The sequence below is a fragment of the Engystomops pustulosus genome, chromosome 4 (genome assembly GCF_040894005.1).
Source record: "Engystomops pustulosus chromosome 4, aEngPut4.maternal, whole genome shotgun sequence".
NCBI lineage: Eukaryota > Metazoa > Chordata > Amphibia > Anura > Leptodactylidae > Engystomops > Engystomops pustulosus.
This window is the reverse complement of record NC_092414.1, coordinates 193,213,330-193,234,521: the sequence shown is the minus strand read 5'-3', so window position 1 is coordinate 193,234,521 and position 21,192 is coordinate 193,213,330. Positions and strand designations below refer to the sequence as shown.

Below are 21,192 nucleotides of genomic sequence, written 5' to 3'. Positions count from 1 at the left end.
TGTGTCCCTATACATGCAGGATCAGAGTGAGAGTACTGTGGTGTGTCCCTATACATGCAGGATCAGAGGAAGAGTACTGTGGTGTTCCTATATATTCAGGATCAGAGTGAGAGTACTGTGGCGTTCCTATATATTCAGGATCAGAGTAAGAGTACTGTGGTGTGTCCCTATACATGCAGGATCAGAGTGAGAGTACTGTGGTGTTCCTATATATGCAGGATCAGAGTAAGAGTACTGTGGTGTGTCCCTATACATGCAGGATCAGAGTGAGAGTACTGTGGTGTTCCTATATATGCAGGATCAGAGTAAAAGTACTGTGGTGTTCCTATATATTCAGGATCAGAGTAAGAGTACTGTGGTGTGTCCCTATACATGCAGGATCAGAGTGAGAGTACTGTGGTGTTCCTATATATGCAGGATCAGAGTAAAAGTACTGTGGTGTTCCTATATATGCAGGATCAGAGTAAGAGTACTGTGGTGTTCCTATACATGCAGGATCAGAGTAAAAGTACTGTGGTGTTCCTATACATGCAGGATCAGAGTAAAAGTACTGTGGTGTTCCTATATATGCAGGATCAGAGTAAGAGTACTGTGGTGTTCCTATATATGCAGGATCAGAGGAAGAGTACTGTGGTGTTCCTATACATGCAGGATCAGAGTGAGAGTACTGTGGTGTTCCTATATATGCAGGATCAGAGTGAGAGTACTGTGGTGTTCCTATATATGCAGGATCAGAGTAAGAGTACTGTGGTGTGTCCCTATACATGCAGGATCAGAGTGAGAGTACCGTGGTGTTCCTATATATGCAGGATCAGAGTAAGAGTACTGTGGTGTTCCTATATATGCAGGATCAGAGTAAGAGTACTGTGGTGTTCCTATATATGCAGGATCAGAGGAAGAGTACTGTGGTGTGTCCCTATACATGCAGGATCAGAGTGAGAGTACTGTGGTGTTCCTATATATGCAGGATCAGAGTGAGAGTACTGTGGTGTTCCTATATATGCAGGATCAGAGTAAGAGTACTGTGGTGTTCCTATATATGCAGGATCAGAGTAATAGTACTGTGGTGTGTCCCTATATATGCAGGATCAGAGTGAGAGTACTGTGGTGTGTCCCTATACATGCAGGATCAGAGTGAGAGTACTAAGGTGTGTTCCTATATATGCAGGATCAGAGTGAGAGTACTGTGGTGTGTTCCTATATATGCAGGATCAGAGTGAGAGTACTGTGGTGTTCCTATATATGCAGGATCAGAGGAAGAGTACTGTGGTGTTCCTATACATGCAGGATCAGAGTGAGAGTACTGTGGTGTGTCCCTATACATGCAGGATCAGAGTGAGAGTACTGTGGTGTTCCTATATATGCAGGATCAGAGTGAGAGTACTGTGGTGTTCCTATATATGCAGGATCAGAGTAAGAGTACTGTGGTGTTCCTATATATGCAGGATCAGAGTGAGAGTACTGTGGTGTTCCTATACATGCAGGATCAGAGTGAGAGTACTGTGGTGTGTCCCTATACATGCAGGATCAGAGTGAGAGTACTGTGGTGTGTCCCTATACATGCAGGATCAGAGTGAGAGTACTGTGGTGTGTCCCTATACATGCAGGATCAGAGTGAGAGTACTGTGGTGTGTCCCTATACATGCAGGATCAGAGTGAGAGTACTGTGGTGTTCCTATATATGCAGGATCAGAGGAAGAGTACTGTGTAATACACAAAATTAGGGCAACAGTACTGTTCTGACCCCATTTATGCCAGATAAAGGTAACAGTACTATGCAGGATAATTGGTCTCTTAGAAGGTCCATGAAAGGTGGTGTTTAAAAATACAGGACATCAAGAAAGGAACCATTTCCTATGTTAAAAATTAAAGGTTGGAAGGATTGATGGAGGTCTTAGAGGTTGGATCCTACTGATCTTAAAGCTTGGCATATCCAAGTGATTATGGGATGCAAATACCACTTTAAATATGATGACCTCACTGCTATGAAGTCTGTAATATATCTGCATATGACTATAGAGAGGGTTTCCTTTTATGACTATTTGTGTGGTTTTGTAACATTTTCTCAGGGACGCTATATTAAGGCAGCAAAGGTCATGTACAGCAGAAGACATATGGGAAGGAGAAACCACATGAAGAGTAATTGCTCCAGTATGGCTCATTAACTTGAACCCACAGTAGAAAAGTTGGTGGTTCTGAACTTAATGGAGCTACTTTTGTGGTCAACCAATATGACCAGGAACCATTTCAGTAAAAGTCTATTATACACACCTCATTGACTGAACTCTTGTCCTGAGCCTTCACACCTCCCAGCATCCTCAGAGCATTCTCTGCTCCCTCGGACACGGCCCGCTCTATACGATAGTGGTGTCTCAGCTCCTCGATGTGTATTTCAGTGTGTGATAATTCAGACGTGCCTAGGCAAGATAATATTACACAGACCAATCAACTCTCAGTGTGATTAGCTCTCCCACAGGAAAAAATTACTATGCTACTAGTAACACCTACTGCAGGTAAAGTCAATGTGCGACTCTTTAATAAGCCTTGGAACATAACTAGGAATAGCTAAATCATACACAGGCAGTCCCTGGGTTACATACAAGATGGGGTCTGTAGGTTTGTTCTTAAGTTGAATTTGTATGTAAGTCGGAACTGTATATTTTATTGTACCCCCAGCCAAAATTTTTTTGGTCTCTGTGACAATTGGAATTTAAAAATGTTGGATTGTCATAAGAACCAGGATTAACAATAAAGCTTCATTGCAGACACCTGTGATAACTGTTATAGCTGTTTATTGTAGCCTAAGGCTAAAGTACAGTAAATTGCCAACATCCAGAGGTCCGTTTGTAACTAGGGGTCGTATGTAAGTCAGGTGTTCTTAAGTAGGGGACCTCCTGTACTGATTTGTCAATGTCCAACTCTACAATAAGCCTTGGAACATGGACAAGAATTGTGAAATCATAAACTGATATATCCATGTCCGACTCTTTCATAAGCCTTAGAATATGACTAGGGATAGCTAAATCATACACTGATATGTCATCATCCGACTCTACAATGAGCCCTAGGGTTATATAGTATCTTCATTGTCATCATTAATGGCTAGGTCTATGGTTTGGAATTAGGTGGAATGTCACTTTAATAGTCCTAACTGACCCTTACAATAACGTTTAGGCACTTCAACAACACTTTTTGGAAAGTATTTTGTTTTATGCAAAAGTGAGTATGTGATAACAAAAAATAATATAATCTAAAAATAGACAATAGATTGCTTAAGTTTACAAAAACACTCACTGTTGCCCAGAAAGGGTCAGTCAGGGATTGCAACATGAGTTTGGGAGGCACATTTCCTCTAACTTTCCTGTCATTAAAGTTTTCGAACTCTTGTCCAAGGAAATGGAGACACTTGCATAACTGACAACCTCTCCCATTCACTTGCACAAGAGAGGGTCTTGTTCTCAAGATAAGTGGGGTCCCAGATGTGGGCACCCATATCTAACTGCCATTTATGTATACATAACATGGATATCAAATGTGTCAAATAGCTATTGGAAGCAGCTTCCGTCATGTCATGTCAGACTCTTTAATACGCCCTGGAACATGAACAGGTATCGCCAGACTATATCAATGTATGATTTAGCTATTCCTAGTTATGTTCCAAGGTATATTATAAAGTTGGACATTGACATTTGTCAGGCAGCAGCTACAAAGTAAAAATTAGTAGCATAATTTTAGTGAATATACAGATAGAGAATGTCGAATGTATTTACAGTTGGCTGTGCCAAATATGTTTAAGAGGGAAAAGCAATAGCAATAACAAGAAATTAACAATAGTTACACGTGCAAAGCCAATAAATCAGAATAAAAATATACAATAAAACATGGTAAACTTTATTACTGATAATCAATGTTACATAAAATACAGTAAATCTGCAGGCAGTGTAAAGGGACAGACAGACAAAAAAAGAGTACACACAAGTTCAATCAAGGTAACAATAGACACTAAGTGTTCCCCCTAGAAGAAGCCTATCGTGCGGAACACTTGTCGGCGTGGTACACACGCTCTTGGTCTGTATTGCATATTTGTTTTCCCTAAGCCTCCACTTTGGATTTATGTTATTTTACTGCGGATTTAGGTGTGGGTGGCGTTATTTGTGTCCACCATTTACTTTCCGTAGCCATACTTACCTGGGAACACTTAGTGTCTATTGTTACCTTGATTGAACTGTGTGAACTCTTTTTTGTCTGTCTGTCCCTTTACACTGCCTGCAGTTTTACTGTATTTTATGTAACATTGATTATCAGTAATAAAGTTTACCATGTTTTATTGTATATTTTTATTCTGATTTGTTGGCTTTGCGTATGAAGTCATTAGGTGTTTAGTCTCCTTGGTGGTGACTGGTTTTTGCCCCTTTCTGACCAGTTTCACCCCGTGAACTTTTTTGTGGTTTAATAGTTACACATGGCAAAGGAGATTCAGACACTAAAGGGGTTCATTACTGTTAGTGTAGTCAAGATATTGAAGGTCCCACCACAGTCTCACCATAGAGTCATTGACATCTAATGATGTTTACCTGCTCCTCCCCCAGATGTCTCCTGAGATGCCTTTCGTATCTGTGTCCGTAATATATGGATCTTGGTGTCACTTTCAGACAACACCTGCTGAGCAGCGGGGAGCAGCTTCTTATCCTGCAATACAATGACACTAGTTAAGACGGTAAGTAAAGAAGTCAAACTTTACTATCGCATTTCTGACATTTCTATCTGTTTTGTTGTAGTAGATATTTTTGCAAAGGTGAGAACAGGAGGCAACAGAGGATACATTGGTTGTCTCCCATGTGTATTGGGAATAAGTGTATGATCATAGGGACTCCCAAGCAATCAGATGACACCCTATGGGAATGCAGTGCCAATCACTTGTAGTGGACTTCTCAGACCTATTGAGGTGAATGACAAGCCATTGAATCCTGCAGAACAGTGCTCCAATCATACGGGGCACTTGCAGACCCCTGTTCTTGTAATTTCTGGGAGTCCTAGTGTTTAAAATCTTGAAGCCCCAGAAAACAGGTATTTAATTACTATCCTATGGATAGTACTTATGGGGGCGGATTTGTCATCCTTCTCTTCTTCTTGTCTTTATTTTGCATCTGAGTGTTGCCTCTTTCCTTCGCTTATTTGTCATATAGTTCATTGTCTTGTGTTAGGTTCAAGTTTTTTTGCAACTTTTTTGTCGCATATTTTTTTCTTACTAAAATTTGCTCTGCACTTTAGTTCGATGCCAAGTTAGTATGCCTAGGGCTGGAGCGTTTTTGCGTTTATAAAATAATTTCACTACCAACTGCAAGAATAACAACTGAAAAGACATAACAAAAAAAATCAATGAGCGGCAAAGTGCCGTGAACTCAATGAAAATTTGCAAAAAAACCCCTCAAATGACACAATGCAACCAATAAAGTTTCAAAATAGAAAGATAGAAAAAAAAAACGCAAAAGATGAGCAATCGCCCTGCCAGGACCTTATGATAGTATTCATGAATATAAGAATAAGGTCCTGGCAGTGCAATTGCTCATGGACAGATAGAGATCACATGACCCTCCATCTGCAGCCGTTTTATGGACAGGAATTACACACACATTACACAAAAAGTGAGGAAAAGTTGCCAACCCCTGTAAACAATCATCTGATCTACATGAAAGTGCCACAACTTCCTCCATCTGTATTGCAGCAATGTGCTTGCTCCCCCACCCTTCAGCGTTCTCTCTAGAGCGGCGGATCATGAAGCGGCCCAGTCACAGGCATTTCCCGTCTGCTTCCTCATGTCACATTATAACCTTCCCCCTTAGGCAGCCTACAAACTGCAAGCCGAGAGTGGACTGAATTGAGCTATTCATCTTCCAATGTGCACATAGGTCACCGGTCTACATTGTACATCTGTCCTGCGGATCACTCTCCGCTCTCTGCTACCATTTCTGAAATGATGTCTCCAGATACAGACAATCACATCATGAATGGAGGAAAGAGAATAAACTAATTGACCAGTATCCCCCTTCCTGAAAAGGGAATTTAAAAAATAGTCTGAAAATGATCAACCCTTCGTGGCTTATTTAAAGGGGCTGTCCAGTAACCAACATTTTTAAATGGTTATACTCACCATTCCAAGCACATTATGCAAATATACTAGATATTTCAAAGATACTAATTTCTCACACTTAGGCTGCATTTACACGAGCGTATGCCTGGCCATAGCCAGGCAGCATACGTGGTGCTCACCCCTCTGGTTCTTACGGCTGAAGATTGAGCATGCTTTTTTTTTTTTGCATCCACAGCACGGCCAGAGTACCGAGCCCGGGCTCCATATTTGTTTGTGGCCATAATACTGGAAGAAGTCACAGGGATTTTTTTTTTTGAGAAAAATAAACATTTCTAACTTAATATACAAATCTGTGCTCTGCCCATCTGAAGAAAGGAAACACCATGATTTACAACACCTAGAGATGTTAAAACTTATGAAGACCTCAAACTTTAACCTGAACATTCTTTTAAGTTCCTTGTAATGGCTGCTATACAATGGATGGAGAATTCTGTATATGGCTCTGTCACCTGTAGAGGTTCTGACACCAGGGGCAGCCCGGTACAGCTTACCTGCTCAGGGTCTGGATATTGGACCCATACTGTTCTGCTGATCTTAAAGGGAACCTGTTACAAGGTTTTACATTACGAAACTACTAGTGCCCTCAGGTAGAATTCCCTATATTATGTGAAATCTTGTCCTTTTACCTATAAGATATCTCCCCCTAAGTCAGGCAAATATGACTCTTCTCATCATATTTTCATATAAGATGAATCAAGCTTAAAGGGCACCTACCACCCCGATTCTACCTATAAAGGTAGAAGGGGTGGTAGGTGGATGGATGGGACGTGAGAATAGCCCTTTTTTGGGCTAATCCTCACGTCCCGGGCGTCTTTTACAAAACTTTATTACATCTATATGCAAATTTTTTTTTGCGGCTACTGGGGCGTGGAGTAGCCGGACATGAGGCTACTAGTCGCAGCTACTCCATGCCCCAGTAGCCGTGTTACTCCGCCTACCAGATAATCTTCGTCCGGGTCCCCTGCGTTCTGCGCATGCCTTCGGCTGCACGGCCACGGCTCCGGGGCCGGAACTACTGCGCATGCGCAGTAGCCGGGGGACTCGGACGAGGGCGCGCAGCTACCAGGAGCTGCGCGCCGAAGATTTACTGGTAGGCGGAGTAAAGCGGCTACTGGGGCGTGGAGTAGCCGCGACTAGTAGCCTAATGTCCGGCTACTCCACGCCCCAATAGCCGCATAAAAAAATTTGCATATAGATGTAATAAAGTTTTGTAAAAGACACCCGGGACGTGAGGATTAGCCCAAAAAAGGGCTATCCTCACGTCCCATCCATCCACCTACCACCCCTTCTACCTTTATAGGTAGAACTGGGGTGGTAGGTGCCCTTTAATGGTTGTATGGGAATGTCAATTCAGAAGCCCCTATCTTCTGTTCTATAGTACCTAGAAACATATTTTTTATGTCATATTAAAGATAAGAATCTCATATTTTAGACCAGGTGGTAAAACCTGGTGACAGATTCTCTTTAACTGAGAATAAGATATGTGCATAAAAAACAGTCTGGGGACCAAACAATCCAATTAAGACATCTGCACCACAGAGAACTCTGTTCCTGGGCATCTGAGGGGTTATGGGATGAAAGGGCTCCCTCTGTAAGGCACTGGTGCTCTATAAATGCCATTGTGGGTTGCGGATGTTGTTGTATGACAGCTGGGGGGTCTAAAGGAAAGACCTTAGTCTGTCTTCAGTGGACCCATAAAAAGTGTTATAAATAATTATATCCACAGTTTTGGATATTATAATAAGGAAAATAACATTTATTAATTTCCAAAAATCTATAATAATTCTCAATTGTCTATAATTGAGTTATACAACTGTCATATCCAACAACAAAACTCTCATATAGATACACTGACATGAAAATTAAAAAATATGATATTTTTCATCATTCAGTGCCTAGCAGTATGTTTATGAGTGTGTACATAGTTCTGTATATGATTGTCTCTAGTCAGTGTTTTTACATATCCCATTTGTCACACCACCCACACTCGAATTCTCTAACTTTAGCCCAATATGACCCATAATTAGTCTTTGGGAATTAATCAAATAGTTTACACGTTAGACACGTTTTTTTTTTTTTACCTTGACTGAGCCATTACTATACATCTGGATCATATTCTCTGCTCCCTGTCTCATTCGCATCTCAATAGCCAATTGGCGTTCTAGTCGACACACGCGAGCTTGATGGGCCGGGCAGAGGACACCCGAGGAAAGGGGGTTACCTAAAGGAAAGAACAAGTCACATAATAAAGATTGTTAGTATGGTGAGAGGGGTTACATTTAAAAGATTAATTGTCCTTTCAGAAAATTTTGGAAAAGTCATGACAGAGGTAGTCATGTGCTATGTCGGATTTTAGTACCCAGCCGGGTGCTGTCCTCTTTGGTTAAGATCCAATCTCCTCATTATCGGAAGAATGGCTCATCGAAGTCTTCCGCTAAAGAGAGGCAAAAAAAGCCAATAGGAGATAATACGGATGGAAGCCTCTTATGCCCCCTTTAAAAAGGGAAATATTTTTTTCTAGATTCCCCTCTTTTATGCCAAAATTTGCTCATTTACCTATACAAATGAGCTGAGAATAGTCACATTTTGCTTGTGTTGGGTCACTTATAGAGAATAGCATTACCTGACTTTGCATTTGGTGATGTGGGAGAGACATCAAGGTCTTCTAGTTCATGTTTCAAGCTATCCAATCTTCTCTCGCATGTCCTGAGCATGGTCTCCACATGGCCCAGGTTCCTGCGTTCAGTGGTTGCTCTAAGGAGCTTCTCTGCTCCCTCTTTAATCCTCAGCTCCTTGCAGATCTCATTGCGTAGACGTTCTCTCTCATCCTCCAACCCTTGTTGATCTCCCTTGTCACACTCCATGCCTGACAGGTCCCCTCCTTCTATACCCTTGAGCTCCTCACTCTGATCTCCAACACTGCACCTTCCTTCTCTTTCCGCTTGCATCCCACCTCTGTCTCTGGGCTCCGGCTCCATATTGTTACTGCTTGGAGTACAGACATTAATCTGTAAGAAACAAAAAGTACAGGTGAATATGAATACAGGGGGTGATAATCATTTATTTTTATACAGGCACATTTCAGTGAATACATAAGGGTACCTCCCCCTTGCCTAGTAAGGTCTTCCAAAGGTCCTGAAAGCTGGCAGTAGGGAACCCTCCTACTTTCCCCAGAAGCTTGGTTCTGATACTATATTTACAAGATTTGGACTTGTGGGGGTCCATAATCTTCATGCAGTCTTAACCCACCCTTGATCTTGGAGAAACAGAACTAACATCTCCCTTCTATATTACTTGGAGGGAGATGAAACTGAACACAGCCTGCACACTGAATATACATGAGGTTATGAAAAATAATGATAGATAAGTGACCTGATTGACCAAGTTGCAGATTTGTAATTCTCAAATGTATTTAAAGATTTTATAAAATGTTATTTAATAATGTTTGATCTGAAATCTGAACTTAGAACTTTTGTGCATGTTGCCTATACAAATAAATACTTGATTCTTCATACATACTTCACATGTTTTACTCTGTTAATTATTAGAGTATGGACAATGGAAGTGTTGTATATTTCAGATTTTTTCCTTTACTACTCCATAACTTTTGTTGGCAGCTATCAAATCACACCTCAAAATACTGCCTCAGGCTGCATTCACACTGCCGTTGCCCGCCCGTACCGTACCGTAGCGGGCAACGGCAGTGCACGGGGAGAGGAGGAGGAGGTGAGCGCAGCTCACCCCCACCCCTCTCCACAGGAATACATGGCGCACGGCGCCATATTACGGGTAAAGATAGGACAGGTCCTATCTTTTTCCCGGGTACGGAGCGGTATGGTGCCGCACGTGTGCTGCACCGTACTGCTCCCGTAGGGCGCCGTGCGCCCATTGCCATCTATGGGGGACGCATATCGGCCGTATATACGTCGGCCGTATATACGTCCCCCATACGGCAGTGTGAATGTAGCCTTAATGAATACTAGCCCATGAAAATACCAAGACATATTGTCAGGGTTGTGAAGTTGGTAAGCCCAATATCTGACTACAACTCAGACTCAATTCCTCGAACTTCGACTCTGACTCCGATTCCAACTCCACCAAAATGGTCACAGACTCCAACTTCACGACTCCACAGTCCTGTTTTCCTGGTCACTCTAGCAGCGCTGAGATAAATGCAGCCATTCCTTACCAGTGCCTTATTCCTCTAATATGTAGCAGAGGAGCTTCACTCCTGAGCATTTACATAAAGTACAGCCACATTCATCTCAACTAAAAAGTGCATCAGGGGTGCACAATCCATGCCGACAGGCCACATGTAGCCTGTCAAACTATGAGTTGTGGTCCGACCCTGTTGACAGTCAGAGTTTGTTAAGGACATCCATAACTGATGTAACATAACGGATGGTGGTTTTCATTGGTGCAGGAGGCCGGATAGCGGTGAGTGCAGCTGAGAAGTTCTCACTGCTCCCAGGTCCTATCCTGCCGCTCCACTCTGTGTCCTCCCTGCTCCCACATCCACTTCCGCCGCTCTACTCTGTCCTCACTCCTGACAATAGTTGTATATGTCAAGGTCAGGACCCAGAGCTGAGCGCTCCCAGGAGCAGGAGAAGACCCACGAGTGGTAAGTACTTCTCAGCTGTACAGTTCTCCTCTCAATTCCTCTCATGCTCCTGGTGCATCTCTGCTCTGGCTCCTGATATCACACAACAAGAATGGGACAAGGAGCAGAGCGGCACAGAAGCTTCAGTGTGGTGCAGGGAGGAGAAGAGCAGCCAGGAATGGATTTATTAATATTTTAATCTGCTCTGGGGGTCTCCAGTATTTGTAGCTTTATGCTGGGGGGGGGGGGGGGGGCGGACGACGACTCCAGTATTGTAAGTTGGCAATGGGGCCTCCAGTATTCTTATCTGCTATGTGGTCTCTAGTATTCTTATCAACTTTTTAGCTACCAAATGCGTGTTCCCCAGTATAATTATTATTGTCTCATGCAGACATAGAGATTTAGTTATAAGCTGAGATCCACAATGCCTGACCCATCTTTTGTGAAGAGTGAAGAGTGAGGGCACCATCATTCACACAAGACAGTAGACATTAGCACGTATAGATAAAATTTACTGAATGTCTATGATCAGCTAATATTAATAGAATTCTCTTGTGCAATAAGGTTAACCATGAAAATGATTGATCTGTCCTGAACTAACCCAATACTGCATCCACATTCCAGGGTTCTGACGATATTCTATTGTGTGTCATATAGCTGTCAGATATCCTGATATTCCCATCAATATTACATGAACTAATAGTTTCCTATTTCCTCCTTCTTTGTTCTTAGGTCTTGGTATGAACCTTCTCAGGTTCCTGTTAGGATTCCTGAACCTGATTACTCTGTGCAACACATTTCATATCAGAATGTGAGCAAAACAATATGATGTATCTACATTGAAAAGGACAGGGAGATCCATGGATGCTGTGAACACACATGGGGGAAGAGTTATCAAGCTGTCTAAAAGTCAGAATATTCTTAGTTGCCCATGGCATCCAATCACAGGTCTCCTTTAAAATATTCATGAGCACTGGTAAAATGAAAGCTGAGCTGTAATTGGTTGCCATGGGCAACTAAGAATATTCTGACTTTTAGACAGCTTGATAAATCTGCCCCATTGAGTGTAATGGACAGGCAAAGTTGTAAGGCCTTATGGTTGCTCAGACAAACAGCTCATTGAGGGAACTCTTACCCTAGGGAACCACTTGTTAGACATAACTTATGTTAGTCGACTATCCTCAATAACATTCTCGAAGTATGCTCCTCTCCTCTACCCAAAGACTTCTTTTATGTGCGCCATTTGTCTCATAATAATAGGACAATGGATATGTATATGCCATAGTTGGTAGCTGTGATCAATAAATAGAATTTTTGGATTCTATAACTGTACAGTTCACCTCCTCAGACTCTCAAGCCTGCCATTGTGTGAGATGACACTAACCCATTTCCAGGGACAGTTCATGTAGAAAATGAAGAAAAAGCATCATGGCTCCATGAGGTGTTTTCAATCTACACGATTCTTAATCATAATCATAATCAGACTATGGTTATGAATCGTATGTAATTAAATGATTCCATTAAAAGTGTATTTTATATCAAGATTTTTTGACAGACCTAAATGCAAGACTGTTTTTGGAAAGTAAATGTAAGATACCAGGTATTTAGGTGGGCGGTCATGGGTCAATCAAGCCAATTACTTGGAGGTATATTTTATTAAAAAGCTTCACCAACTCCTGGATTACAAAGTACTAATTACTAGTGATTACTACTCACTAGTGTCAATGCTATAGGTAGGGGTTGTTGTGGTCACAGTTGCAAGTGGGCCCCAAAGTCAGACTCCTCTCACCACACAACCAGGGTTCAAACTTAGTTTAACTGCTGTTCCGACTTTCAACAACTGATGTTATCACCTGATACAATGGCATCTAAGTGGTTGTAGAACTCTCTCACGGGGTGCTGGGAAGTTGCTATAGCGGCCCTTAGTCTATCAAGGGTTTAATAAACTGCCATGTAAAGTATACCTATAAGGACACGCTTATGGCAAGTTGCAAAGGGACATTATGTACTTTAATACAACAGTATTACAGAGTATTATCTAAATATCGGGGGGAAAAAATGTTTGAGTTCCCTCCAGGTGAATTAAACCAAATTAAAAAAAAAAAAAAAAAAAAGTTCCAAAAATTTTACTTTTATTAGTAATAAATGACAAAAATTGTAATTATTGCCGAACAGTCAAAATGATACCAATACTTATAATTTATAGTAAACACTGAAAAAAAATGATACAAATTGCATGTACCCCCAAAATGGCACAAATGCCAACTATAACTACAAGTCTTCTGGCAAAAACAAACCCCCCCCAATGATGTTAAAATGTTCTGGGAAAAAAAGATCTGGGTTAATAAACCAATTTCCCCTCTAACAAAAGAGCCCCCCCCCCAATCCATATTGTACCCCTTTTTCCTGTGTTACGTTTGTGTTCCTGACCAGGGTGGGCTCCAGGTTTCAGTAGGCCCCTGGGCGACAGAGCATCCGTGTGCATGCAGTGAGCTCACGTGGCAACATTTAAAACTCAGAAAGTAAAACAGATTCCAGTTCCCTAACGTACCCCCTAGTTTATCATCCCAAACAGCCCCATGATGGTTATTTTATATAAAAGCTCCCCTCATCCCCTATGGATACATTAGATACTGCCCCGCTCAACCTCATGGATTAAGTACAGCCTTATGGGGGCCACCTGCACTTGCCCGGGTATGCCCAGTGCTGGTGCTGGCCCTGTTCTTGACCATGTCTATGATTTTTCTTTTGTGTAGTCTAAATGCTGGAGCCACGTACATCTCAATATTCTCAGGGATCAATAAAGCCTTATTGTATTGTATTGTATGCAGAAAGACTAAAGCTGAAATTCCATACTAGGCCCATAAACCTTTAGCTACACATCTAGTAGAAACCAAACTAAAATACAGATTTCATAGGATCTCCCAGTAACAAGTTAAAGATGTTTTCTGATGGAGGCAGAATGGGTTGAAAAACAAAAATAAAATCTATACTCTCTGTACTAAACTACTGGTTTCCTTCTGACACTTACTGGGCCCCTGGATTTCCTGATCCTCTTTGGACACACAGGAATTCTACTGAAATTACAGCTGCGTCCAGTGATTGGACGAGAAACCACTTCCAACCATTTCCTGTGCATTAGGATGGGACCAGGAAGTAGATGCTCTGTTGAACTGAAAAGCCTCAAAATGGTAATGATGGGGGTTTGGTGATATGAGTATTGCTTATTTTATCCATTTCACTCAATCTGCGCCATTGTAAAAAATTTTTACTCCACCAAAAAACATTTTTAATATTCACCCAAATTTTAGGCAATACTAATCAATCTATGTGAGAGGTCAGTCAATGATATTATTGTGGATGCTTCACCCTCTACTCCTAACAATTAGCTTCTTGTAGTCAATGGGGGAATTAATTTAATGGGAACTAAGCTATCGGTAAGGCCTCATGCACACGAACGTTATGTGATCTTGCACCACAAACAACCACTGGCATGCGTCACCAATATCCAGTTGTGCACATGGGCCGTCTTACAATGAATGGAGGTTTCTTCCAGTGTTATCCACTATGTAGGGGGCACTGTCAGCTGTGCCAGCAGCAGTTGATTAGCCGTCCACCCATTGACCGTGTGCTTTGGATAGGACACAGTTATATCAAAGTAGACTACAGGCAGTCCCCGGGTTACGTACAAGATAGGGACTGTAGGTTTGTACTTAAGTCGAATTTGTATGTAAGTCGGTCCAGTTATATCGAACTCATATTAGTTGTCAATGTAAGTTAACTTGTCTATTATTGGGTAAATGGGTACAAATCAACATAACACATCTACTAACTAACAAAGGATCAGAGTCTGTAAAGATAACCTTACTAATCATCAAATGACATGGTCTCACTGCACAGGTGGGTTTATGTAACCTATCCCGTAGATTTTATACAATAAGACTTCCTGCTTTACAGAAGATGAAATCTCTGCTGGATGGACTATTGTTACTCCTACTCTAGGAATGTTATTTCAGTAACTGTGTGATGTACAGATAATAAAGCCATATAGCTATACGAGTATTCGTCATAGTCTGAGCTTCCTGTGTAAAGAAGAAAGTACATAATAAAAAGGAGGAAACACCCCCGATATCTTGGAAATAAAATGAGCCCCAAAAGGGGGGGGCTTCCTATGCTAAATCATGATGACCGCTGGACATGACCAAAGAACAACTCTATATATACTTTATGTATAGATCACTACAACCCCCAACATGACCCACCCCTAGACATAACCATAATATAATTCTATTTTATTCTTGTCATAGATACTATACCTCCCGACATGATCGACCCATGGACTTAACTATAATACATCTCTATTATACTCTATACATAGAGCATACCTCCCAACCGTCCCGTTTTGGGCGGGACAGTCCCGTTTTTTAACCCTTGTCCCGCCTGCACGGACCGTTAAGTGAAAGTCACGGTTTTTTTGCGTCTTCACGGATTTTTCCGTTTTGTCCCGCCCCCGAGTCCCGCCCCCGTCCTGCTCAGGATACAGAGAAGCCAGGGGGCGGGGTGCAGCGTCCTCCTCCTCTCCAGCTCCCGGGCTGTCTGCTGCAGAGCCGGCACCTCCCCCATCCCCTCCCCTGGGAGGCAGAGCCCTCCCTGTCCTCAGGCTGCCACTTGCAGGCACATGGATGGATGGATGGATGGAGCAGTGCAGAGTGTCATATTCTCTGCACTGCCCCTGCACAGCAGCCCCAGGGGATCAGCCTCCGTGCAGGCAGGAGCTCTCCAGCTCTGCTACATCAATGGCTCCCTGCCCCCACCTCCTCCTGCTCCTCACTGAAGTTCGTCTGATGAAGCAGAGCCGAGTGTGTGCAGCTGCTGCAGTGTGATAACAGGTACTCTACAGTGACTGCAGGCAGCAAAGGGTTAAACACTTCACTTTCCTCCATAGACCCCCTACCCCCATCCCTAATCCCCCCAGTGCCCTTCTATTCTGCTTTTATTGTACCATATACTTAATCCCTTAACCCCTTAAGGACGCAGGGTTTTTCTCTCATTTCTCGCTCTCCAACTTCAAAAATCCATAACTTTTTCATGTTTCCGTGTACAGACCTGTGTGAGGGCTTATTTTGTGCGTAACAAATTTTACTTTCCCGTAATGTTATTTATTTTAACATGCCGTGTACTGCGAAGCTGCAAAAAATTCCAAATGTGGAAATTTTTTTTAAAAAAACCGCACGTGTCACGTTCTTGTGGGCTCAGTTTTTTCGACTTTGACTGTGCACTCAAAATAACACCTCAGCTTTATTCTTTGGTTCGGTGCGATCGCGGTGATACCGGATTTATAGGTTTTATTGTGTTTTAATACATTTTCAAAAATTAAACGAATGTGTGCAAAAAAAAAAAAAAATTTTGCCATCTTCTGACGCTAATAACTTTTTCATACTTTGGCGCACGGAGATGTGTGAGGGGTCATTTTTGGCGAAATGAGGCGACGTTTTCATTGCTACCATTTTGAGGTCTGTGCGACATTTTGATCATTTTTAATTTCATTTTTTTTGTGATGTAAAAAGGTGTAAAAGTCGCATTTCGGACATTTGGGCGCCATTTCCCGCCTTGGAGGTCACCGCCGCCCGTAAGCGTTTTTATATTTTTATAGATCGGGCATTTTGGGACGCGGCGATACCTAATATGTTTGTGATTTTTACTGTTTATTATGTTTTATATCCGTTCTAGGGAAAGGGGGGTGATTAGAATTTTTAATATTTTATAAATTTTTTTTATTTTTAAAACCTGTTTTTTCTTTTTTTTCCACTATTTCTTAGACCATCTACGGTACATTAACCCTAGATGGTCAGATCGCTTCTACCATATACTGCAATACTTCTGGCTCATTGTAACGAACCTGCAGAAGCCATGTAGCCTCGTGTCAAAAGAAGACCCGAGGCTACCACGGCAAACGATCGCCGCCCCCGATGACGTTCGGGGGCACAGCGATCGTAAAAAAGACTTTGCTGGCGACAATGACCGACTGCGGTTATTAGCGGTGGGGGTTTTCTGCAACATGCAAAACCCCCCACCTTGTATGAAGAGGACTCAGCCCGTGAGCCCTCTTCATACACTCCTTATACTCTCTGCGTCGTAGAGCTACGGCGCAGAGCGTTAAGGGGTTAAAGGGGTTTTCCCACAAATACAAGTTAGGCCCTATCCATAGGACAGGGCTTAACCTGCTGATGTGTGGGGGTTTCAGTGATGTGACCCCCATAGATCATGAAAACAAGGGGTGTGTTGGGGTCCACATAAGGTCCATGTCATCGCTCTATGACGGTAATGGAGCAGAATGGTCATACACGGCCGTCTGCTCCATTACTCTGACGGAGCGATTTTTGCGTTTCCATATTTCACTCCCCACTTTCAAAAATCAATAACTTTTTTATTTCTCCACGTACAGAGCTGTGTGCGGCCTGTTTCTGCGTAACAAATTATACTTCCTAGTGACAGTATTAAATATTCCAGGCCCTGTACTGGGAAGCGGGAAGGAAAATATCAAATGTGGTTTTTATGGCTTTCACTGCGCGCTCCATAGGACCCCTCCCCTTTACTGCGCTCCATAGGACCCCTCCCCTTTACTGCGCTCCATAGGACCCCTCCCCTTTACTGCGACAACGAGCATGTCTCCCCCCCTAGACAACAAGCATGTCCCCCCCCTAGACAACGAGCATTTCCCCCCCTAGACAACGAGCATTTCCCCCTGCTAGACAACGAGCATGTCTCCCCCTGACCCCTAGATAACGAGCATGTCCCCCCCCAAGACAACGAGCATGCCCCCCCCCCTAGACAACGAGCATGCCCCCCCCCCAGACAACGAGCATTCCCCCCCCCCTAGACAACGAGCATGTCTCCCCCCGACTCCTAGACAACGAGCATGTCCCCCCCCTAGACAACGAGCATTCCCCCCCCCCCCCCTAGACAATGAGCATGTCTACCCCTGACCCCTAGACAACGAGCCTGTCCCCCCCTGTGGCTGCGTGCCCTTTTTTGTGTGTTTGTGTTATTTTTGTCTTCCAGGACCGTGCCTGCTGTGGACTGCTTCGGATTCGAAGGATTACGTCTATGACCGACATTTCTAACAAATAAAATGGTCAACGAGGGTGTGTCTGCGTCTTTTGTTCAATAAAATTTTCTGAAAACGGTGTGATTATTTATTTTTTTGCGACACTCTTCATAGTTTGCCATAGTAGTGGTGCCGGCTAGGTGACGGTGCTCATTACTAAGGGCTGGCCTTAGTGTTTGCCTTAATTTTTTTGGCAAATTCACACTAACGCCCATACCATTACCCTGGTACCCACCGCCACCAGGGGTGCCGGGAAGAGCCGGGTACAAACCAGTACCTGACCGTCTATAGATGGTCAGGTAGTGGGGCGGCTGCAGGCTGTTATTGTTGCGCTGGAATAGCCCCCTAACAGTGGCCTATCCCAGCTCAGTAATGGCAGGCTGCTGCTGCTTTATTGTATCAGGCTGATTTGAACAATAGGGGCACCCCATGCCGTTTTTCCCCCCATTTTTTTGTAAAAATGGGGGAAACAGCCTGGGAGCCCCCTTTAAAGGGGGGACCCCACGCATATTTTTGTCAAAAATTTGAAGAAAAAACGGCATGGGGTGCCCCTATATTTCAAATCAGCCTGATACAATAAAGCAGCAGCAGCCTGCCATTACTGAGCTGGGATAGGCCACTGTTAGGGGGCTATTCCAGCGCAACAATAACAGCCTGCAGCCGCCCCACTACCTGACCATCTATAGACGGTCAGGTACTGGTTTGTACCCGGCTCTTCCCGGCACCCCTGGTGGCGGTGGGTACCAGGGTAATGGTATGGGCGTTAGTGTGAATTTGCCAAAAAAATTAAGGCAAACACTAAGGCCAGCCCTTAGTAATGAGCACCGTCACCTAGCCGGCACCACTACTACGGCAAACTATGAAGAGTGTCGCAAAAAAATAAATAATCACACCGTTTTCAGAAAATTTTATTGAACAAAAAACGCAGACACACCCTCGTTGACCATTTTATTTGTTAGAACTGTCGGTCATCGATGTAATCCTTCGAATCCGAAGCAGTCCACAGCCGGCACGGTCCTGGAAGACAAAAATAACACAAACACACAAAAAAGGGCACACAGCCACAGGGGGGGACAGGCTCGTTGTCTAGGTGGGGGACATGCTCGTTGTCTAGGGGGGGACATGCTCGTTGTCTAGGGGGGGACATGCTCGTTGTCTAGGTGGGGGTACATTCTCGTTGTCTAGGTGGGGGTACATGCTCGTTGTCTAGGGGGGGTACATGCTCGTTGTCTAGGGGGGGGTACATGCTCGTTGTCTAGGGGGGGACATGCTCGTTGTCTAGGGGGGGACATGCTCGTTGTCTAGGGGGGGCATGCTCGTTGTCTGGGGGGGACATGCTCGTTGTCTAGGGGGGGGCATGCTCGTTGTCTGGGGGCGGACATGCCCGTTGTCTGGGGGCGGACATGCCCGTTGTCTGGGGGGGACATGCTCGTTGTCTAGGGGGGGGGCATGCTCGTTGTCTGGGGGCGGTCATGCCCGTTGTCTGGGGGGGACATGCTCGTTGTCTAGGGGGGGACATGCTCGTTGTCTAGGGGAGGACATGCTCGTTGTCTGGGGGGGGCATGCTCGTTGTCTAGGGGAGGACATGCTCGTTGTCTAGGAGGGCATGCTCGTTGTCTGGGGGGGGCATGCTCGTTGTCTAGGAGGGCATGCTCGTTGTCTGGGGGGGGGGACATGCTCGTTGTCTAGGGGGAGTGGAATATGCCCCCCAATTATATACATAAATATACATTGGTGCCAGTGGATGCGTTGAAGGTATGAGCAGTGGCGTGGCCAGGGGGTGTGGTTAGGGGGCGTGGCTAGGGTGTGGCTTCTGTGGGTAAAAAAATCGCCGCGGCGCGCGCCGCCATTTTGTCCCTCTTTCTCCTCCACAAAAGTTGGGAGGTATGCATAGAGCACTACAACTCTCAGCAGGACCAACCTTTTGGACAGGACCATAATAAAACTATTATATTCTACATAGAGAGCACTACAACTCCCATCATGATCGACCACTGCACATGATCATAATACAATCTATCACATGCTATACATAGAACTATAAAACCCTCATTAAGGCTACATTCACACGATGGACGGTGGGCATACATCGGCGCTACGGAGAGCAGCAGGGGGCGGCCTACGGAGTGGTACGGTGCCGCACGTGAGCCCATTGGGCCATATATACGTCCCCCATACATTTGTGTGAATGTAGCCTAAGACTGACCATAATACCTCTCTATTAAACTCTATATATAGATCTCTACAGCCTCCAACATGACCGACCACTGGACATGACATAATACAGTCTATTATAGTCTATACATAGAGCACTACAACTCCTAACATGACCGACCAGTAGACATGACCATAATACATCTTTATTATACTCTATATATAGATCACTACAACCTCCAACATGACCGACCACTGAACATGACCATAATACAGTCTATAATAGTCTATACATAGATGACTACAACCCCCAACAAAACCGACCACTGGACATGACCATAATACTGTCTATTATAGTCTAGACATAGAGCACTACAACTCCTAACATGACTGACCTCTTGACATGACCGTAATTAATGTGAGTTATACTCATAGATCACTACAACCCCCAACATGACATATCACTGGACATGACCATAATACAGCATGTCCTGGGGGGTGTGGGCAGGAAGATTCAGTCTGAAGTAGATGATTACAGAGACAATAGATTCCTTTCAGCAGCTTTTGGTTTAGTGTTTCTTCAGGAGCTGAGTACAATGATGGTGTAATTAGATCAGTGACAGGAAGTCTGTTGTCTGAAGCCTCCTGCACCTCCAATCATGTTGTAATCACTAAGTGACCATCACAGACAGTCCACAAATATTGCTAATAAAATTATAAGACCTCTAGGCCACATTAGGCTTCAAGGCCCAAGTGTGACTGCAGGTCCCTTGTCATACTGGAATCATTGACACTGTACACCAATTGACAAATGTAGCATAACATAAAAGTATGTGAGGAATGACTCCATTTCTGGATGTAGTATGGCTTGTATTTTGCAGGCTCCATCACAATTTCTCATCTGTCTCACACCAGAAGGGGCGGGGACTATCTGCTATCATGTCTCCCATACACTGCACACTGACAATACACCGGATGATATGATTAGGATTTCTGCATTTGCATGGCATTGTAGCAGTATTGAATATGTCCAAATAGATTAACCCCTTAGGCCTATTTTGGGCCTGAATGACCAATTTCAATTTTCTGTTGTCGCCTGCCATAGTCATATGTGATACCAAATATTTATACAAATATATTTTCAAGATTTGCATAATAAAATCACTTTCTAAACATTTT

The 21,192-nt window shown here is 43.6% G+C and overlaps 1 protein-coding gene across 3 annotated transcripts in view; it reads right to left on the bottom strand.

The window, feature by feature from the left end:
* Positions 1–21,192, bottom strand: part of LOC140127920 (serine/threonine-protein kinase N1-like) — a 74,850-nt gene that overhangs the window by 28,269 nt on the left and 25,389 nt on the right. For all 3 annotated transcript variants that reach the window (XM_072149139.1, XM_072149138.1, XM_072149137.1), the window contains 4 exons: positions 8,775–9,159; positions 8,233–8,372; positions 4,575–4,689; positions 2,272–2,417 (listed from right to left, as the gene is read on the bottom strand). In XM_072149139.1, coding sequence (XP_072005240.1) covers positions 2,272–2,417; positions 4,575–4,689; positions 8,233–8,372; positions 8,775–9,129 — 756 coding nt within the window. In that variant the 5' untranslated portion in view covers positions 9,130–9,159. The remainder of the gene's footprint in view (positions 1–2,271; positions 2,418–4,574; positions 4,690–8,232; positions 8,373–8,774; positions 9,160–21,192) is intronic.